Source organism: Nannospalax galili, unplaced genomic scaffold (genome assembly GCF_000622305.1).
Source record: "Nannospalax galili isolate Female #2095 unplaced genomic scaffold, S.galili_v1.0 scaffold33, whole genome shotgun sequence".
In the NCBI taxonomy this organism is placed as follows: domain Eukaryota; kingdom Metazoa; phylum Chordata; class Mammalia; order Rodentia; family Spalacidae; genus Nannospalax; species Nannospalax galili.
In genome coordinates, this window is record NW_008335436.1 from 242,622 (window position 1) to 248,701 (window position 6,080).

The following is a 6,080-nucleotide window of genomic DNA, read 5'->3' on the forward strand; positions in this document are numbered from 1 at the left end:
TGGTTGGAAGACTAGATCATTGGCAGATGGGCAGACAGAACATGTATTTAACTTTAGTTTTAATGGCTTCTTTTTCTTTCTTCATAAAGAATCTCTGTGTCCTGCAGTTGGGCTGCCTCATTGTTACCCCTGGGAACACTGCAGTGGGAAACTTATTTCAGTTACTTACTTTGGAGGGCACTTGTATTTCAGGGTTGTCCTTGGCTATCTTTCTGACCCAAGTGAGGACCTTCAGGATCCTGTGAGTGACAAATTCTTCAAGGAGATTTGGGTTTCAACAGCTGCTCGAAATGCCACTATTTACGATAAGGTGAGGTTTCCCTGTTTCTCCCCCTGCCCTTTGTAAAAATAGAATCTCATCATAAAAGCTTCTCTCTCTTTCTTTCTTCCTCTACATTTTATTGATACAGAATATTCTTATTATATATGAAGGAATCAATGTTGGTTGCAAAAATATCTCTATTGACACTGTAAAGCAAGGACCAAAATCCTAGGGATGTAGCTCAGTGGTTGAGACTTGCCTAGCGTGTACAAGGTCCTGGGTGTGATACCCAGCACTACAAATAAATCAATGAATGAATGATCTATCAAAAGGTATCATGGCTTATAGTTTAGAAGAGGCCTTAGTGACAATCTGTCCTTTCATCTGATGCAGGACTCTCGTTCAGAGCATCTTTGGCATTGGCTAATCAGCATTTGAATGTGTTTTCTGACAAAGAGAAAGTGGACAGCTGGGGTCCAAAAATGACCACCCCTGTATTCAACCCATTTTACCTGATGGTCGGTGATAGACTATGAACAATGCCTTGGCTTTCTGAGCCCTGCCTATAAATAGGCTGAGAGATTTGTCAGAGTGTGTGGGGGGGATAAAAATAGTCTAGTCAATGTATTTAGCTCACACTGCATAATAGGTAGTATCCGCAGAGAAACCTTATGAAGAAGTTTTCTGCAATGGTGGGACATGTCCCTGAAGGACCACTCTCACTTTAGAAAGCTGAGTTTAAAATACTCAGCTCCATTTGATGCATGGCAAATGCATCTCTTGTTGAGTTCTATCCCTCGGTTATGAAAGAGGTGTTGTTTGATAGTGGAACAGGTTACCTCCAGGAAAATTCAGGTTCCTGCCATGGATAATATGCAAGCTGAGATTTGCTGACCATCTGTGAGATGCTGGATAAGAATGTGTTCTTCTTCAGGTCTTCCAGAGTCCTTTTCGGCAGGGACCTTTCAGCTTTCTTAATGAAACACAATAGTTACCTACATTGCTTTATTTCATACTGAAGAGTCAAGGTCATGATCAAGTAGGACACATGCATGGAGTCTTTGTAAACAGACTTTTATACATTAAACAGCTTTGTGTAAATCCTAAAGACTGGGGCTTTAAAAAAGTGATAAAGACCATTTTGATGATAACTGGATAAATCTGAACATGACACGGTGGAATTAATTTTCTCAGATGTAGAGTGATACTGTGATTATATAGATACTTGTCCTTACCTTTTTTTACATTTATTTTATGTATATGAGTGTTTCTTTTTTTCTGTCTTTTTTGAGACAGGGTCTCCCTATAGCCCCAGCTATCCTGGAACTCACTATGTAGACCAGGCTGGCCTCAAACTCACAGAGATCCGCCTGCTTCTGCCTCCCGAGTGCTGGGATTAAAGGTGTGCACCATCATCTCCTTGTATGTGCACCATATACATGCAGTGCCCACAGAGGCCAGAAGAGGGCACAAGATGCCCTGAAACTGTGATTACAGACAATTGTGAACCACCATGTGGGTACTGGGAACCCATCTTTTGCAAGAACAGCCAGTGCTCCTTACCACAAGGCCATTTCTCCAGCCCCATTTGTTCTTCCTTTTAAGCAGGACCTATAATTGAAATATACATAGTGTTACAGTATCTGAAATTTATTTCAATCAGCAAAGTGTTATGTTAACAGTTAATAACACTAAATGTCAAAATTCATATCTTTTTCATTTTATTATTTTAGGGGTGTTTGAATGTACTGCCTGCATGTATGTAAGTGCCCCCCTGGTGTACGGTGCTCATGAAGGTCAGAAGGGGGCATCGGATCCCCTGGAACTGGAGTTATGGACAGTTCTTAGCTGCTATGTGGGTGCTGGGAACCAGACCTGGGTCCTTTGCAAGAGCAGCCAGTGCTTTTAACTACTGAGCCATCTCTCCAGCCCCCAAAATGCATAGCGTTCAAAATGAAAAGTTAGAGAAAATAGAACTTGCAACATTCCTCGTAATCCAGAATCTCCAGTGAAGTACAGAGATGCTATTAAAAAAAAAATTAGCCTTTGTGGTAATATCAGTAGCTGTCCTTATGCTAGTTTGACTTTATTCTGTGGTTAATGAGCCCCAAAGACAATGTAAGAATGTAGGTGTGGTGTTGTTTAAGTGGAAACAAATACAATTGCCTTGTAGCAAATAAGAGTAGTTTCTCTGCTGGTTGTTTGCTTGTTGTTTGTTTGTAACAATAGATGCTGTGTAGCCCAGGTTGAACTCCAGTTTATGACCCTCTTGCCTCAGCTCCCGTGTGCTGAGCTTATAAGCATGCACCGCTACACCCAGCTGTGAACAGGAACTTTTAAGCTTGTATTGAACATAAAATGAATGTGTTTCATAAAATGAAGGTTTTGCCAATTGGAATGAATATCTTTCATAAAGAACATGTGCTTTCTTTTAAACAAATCACTCAGTTTCCAATTTCTATCTTCACCAGGTCTTCCGCTGCCTTCCCAATGATGAAGTGCACAATTTAATGCAGCTGAGAGAGTTTATAAACAAGCCCATATTAGCAAAAGAGGACCCCATTCGAGCAGAGGAAGAATTGAAAAAGATCCGTGGGTTCTTGGTGCAATTTCCCTTTTATTTCTTGTCTGAAGAAAACCTGCTGCCTTCTGTTGGAACCAAAGAGGCCATTGTGCCCATGGAGGTCTGGACTTGACACACTCCCTTGCAGCTCAAGGAACCCCAACCCGAAGAGCACATTGCACATAGTAACTCTCTGGGGACCTCATAGCCAAAGCCAGGTCTGACACACTCTTGTGTCCACTCCATGGACCCTTTGGAGTGGCCAGGCAGGGTGGTGGTCATAGTGATGCGAAGCCACAGGACATTGGCAAGGCTTTATTTTCCTGCCTGTCCCTGTGAAAGAGGCTAGTTCTTGTTGATAGCATACATGCAATGTCAGACACAGAAATTCCATTTTATAAACCAAAACCCATTTCACTTGCTAACAAAAATCTACCTGTGTGATCCAAGCCGCCAAAAGTTGCCTGCATTGTCTTTTTCTCTCACATTCATCCATGCAGCAGGGGTCTGCCAGACATGCCCTCAGCGTGTACTCCGTACAGCACTGTTTAAGAGACTGAAAGATGTCATGGAGCTGCTCCGAGTCCTCAAGACTCTGAATGATGCCTCGACCCATCTGGTTCTGAAGTAAGCGTGTTTACCACACAGGGACTCACTCCGTCCTTTTCAGGCACTTGTAGGGACAGAACGGACTACCCAGCAGTCCATACTAGGCCCTTCCGATACCACTGACACTGTGTCAAGACACCACCAGGGAGCCATTAATTCCAATACTGAAGCAGAGATTTCCCTTGGCTCCCAAAGGCACTGCCGAGATGTGTCCTTCTGACTGAGCTGGATGGTCAAATCTGTAAACATGTATAGGGTATATGATTATTCTGAAACCAGATAAAATGCAGGTGCCATGTTTGGAAACCTCCAAGGTGTCAGTAGGAATCCAATCCAGACAAAGGAGAAGGTTCCTTACAGTACCCTAGAATTTTCCTGTCATCTTTAGCCGGTGGATTGATTGAAAATTTGAATTTCTCCATAGTCAATCCAGAGAATGCAATTTGTCTTCCAAAGAACAGAAGGCCTCAGAACTCCTAAGTTAACAAGCAGGAACCAAATATCATTTGACCTTCCTTTCTCCCACTTCTATTATCTTCTTTAGGGAAGGAAGTAACTGATTATAAAATACGTACTGTTTTGCTTGCACTGTTAAATATACGTTAACATTCCAACAGGGCTTCCAAAGAAGCTAGGGTGATTAGTAATCCACACTGTCTATCAGTCGTGGAAAACTGCTTTCCCTTTCCGAGGGTATTGCATCCTTTATAGACCAAACCTCAAAGCTCCTCTCTCATCCTGGGAGTATCAGTGGTTCTCAGAGGCCTGGGACCCATATACGTTGTACATGGTGTAGGTGCACTGATTGCAACAGGGGATTGCTGGGGCAGAGTCTCCTTTGGAATCCTCTTCAAAACAAGCCACAAGCCCTGTTCTCATGAACTAATACTCCAGCTGAAAAGAAGACATACAGCCACAAAACCAGAGACAGTCACATCCAAGAGGGAATATCGCCCCAGAGAACATTTCACAATGAAGTAGGGCTTTGTAATCGACAATGGAAATGAATGTTTCTAAGAATAAATAACTTATTTCTTATATGGCTGAAGATGGTAAAATGATTTCATTCTACAAGCTTTATAAGACATTTTCTATTGGTAAAGAAGGTTAAATTCCATTTGAAGTATGTTTTACTTTAAGACATTTTTAAAACCTTAAAACAGCACAGTGGCTCTTGGTTTTGTGCATGATGTTCTCAGAAAACCATTTTTAAAACGTCTTGAAAGAACCCCTAATAACTCATTGACTCCAGTCCCTCCCCATTTTATAAATGAGGAAACCAAGGCTCATATAGCTTAAGCCCACCTGATAGATGGTCGAACTGCAGTTAGCAAAACTGCTACAGCCTGTGAGTGGTTTCCCTTCATGATTGCTCCAGAGTGAGACTATGTAGTCAATAGGTTTCAGACAGGGTCTTTTGATGCTGTTTTAAACCCTGTGATGTTACATATTTATGTATCTATTCATCTCGGCCTACTAGAATGGAAGCTCCACGGGGCAGGAACTCCACAGTATGTTCTTTACTGTGTCTCCAGGGCCTGAAACAATGCCTGACAAAGAGGAGAGGCCAATAAATGTTTGTGGAATAAATATATGAAGTGGAAGAGAGCTAATGAGCTGAAGGCCATACTGAGTTTCAGGCAAGGAATCCTGCTGCTGATTTCTGTGGCAGGTTTTTCTACTAAATTTTCTAAAAGATAAGATACTCACAAAGAGGCAATGACATTTACCTCAAGAGATCTTATTTTGGGAAATTCAGTGCAATGGAGACATTTCTGCAGTAACTGTTTACAGAGCACAGCTTTCTACCACGATGCATGGAACATGGCCTGAGTTGTGCTGCGCTACTAATTACCTGCTCTACTTCGACACCACCTACCTACTAGAAATTCAAATAACATCGCAGTGTCTGATAAAAACTTTAAAATGTAAATAGTTTAAAGCCCTGAAAAGCTATTATGAATCTGTTCAGCATTTCAAATTGACCATGGTCTTTTGAAATGCCCATAAATGCTTACCTGACACCCTGCTCATCTCTATAATAATTTTTGTTTTCAAGAAGGAAAAATCTTATTGCAAGAAGTGAGGAGTAGAAACAGTCGCAGCCTATGGAAGCTGTTGACATTGACCAAGTTTAGCGCTTGGGCTTGTAAGTGCAGTGCAGGCATTCGCTCCAAATCAAGTCTCTGACCATGACTCATCCTCGAAGTGGAATGATCTTAATCCTGAGTGCAGCATAGAGAGGCTAAGGGGGCTGACTATGCAGCGTATTATGAAACAAAATACTTGTTTTTAAAGGGCTTTCAAAGATAGTTTTGTCTGTAGGCGGTAAGTTTATGGACAGTTAATTTCTTAGGTAAAAACTTGGGAAATTATAATATATATGACTTAGCACAACATGCTGGGAAGTCATTTACCAATATGAGATGGGAGAATTTATTTTCTGTACACACAATAAAGAATCTAGGACTGTGGTGATGGCTTGGTTGGGAAAGTGCCTGCTGCAGAAGCACGAGGCCCTGAGTTTTGATTCCAGCACCTGTGTAAAAAGATGGGCATAGTAGCATGCATCTGTAATCTAGCACTGCTAGGACATAGGCAGATGAATCCCCAGATCTTGTTGGCCAGTCAGTCTAGTCAACCCAT

The 6,080-nt window shown here is 41.7% G+C and overlaps 1 protein-coding gene across 1 annotated transcript in view; it reads left to right on the plus strand.

Annotated features, from left to right (window-relative positions):
* The window catches only part of Pld1 (phospholipase D1), a 197,793-nt gene extending 192,767 nt beyond the window's left edge, over positions 1-5,026 (plus strand). Inside the window, exons 26-27 of the mRNA XM_017797388.2 lie at positions 193-310; positions 2,734-5,026. Of these exons, the coding sequence (XP_017652877.1) occupies positions 193-310; positions 2,734-2,958 (343 nt within the window). The 3' untranslated portion in view covers positions 2,959-5,026. The remainder of the gene's footprint in view (positions 1-192; positions 311-2,733) is intronic.
* The last annotated feature ends 1,054 nt before the right edge of the window (positions 5,027-6,080 follow it).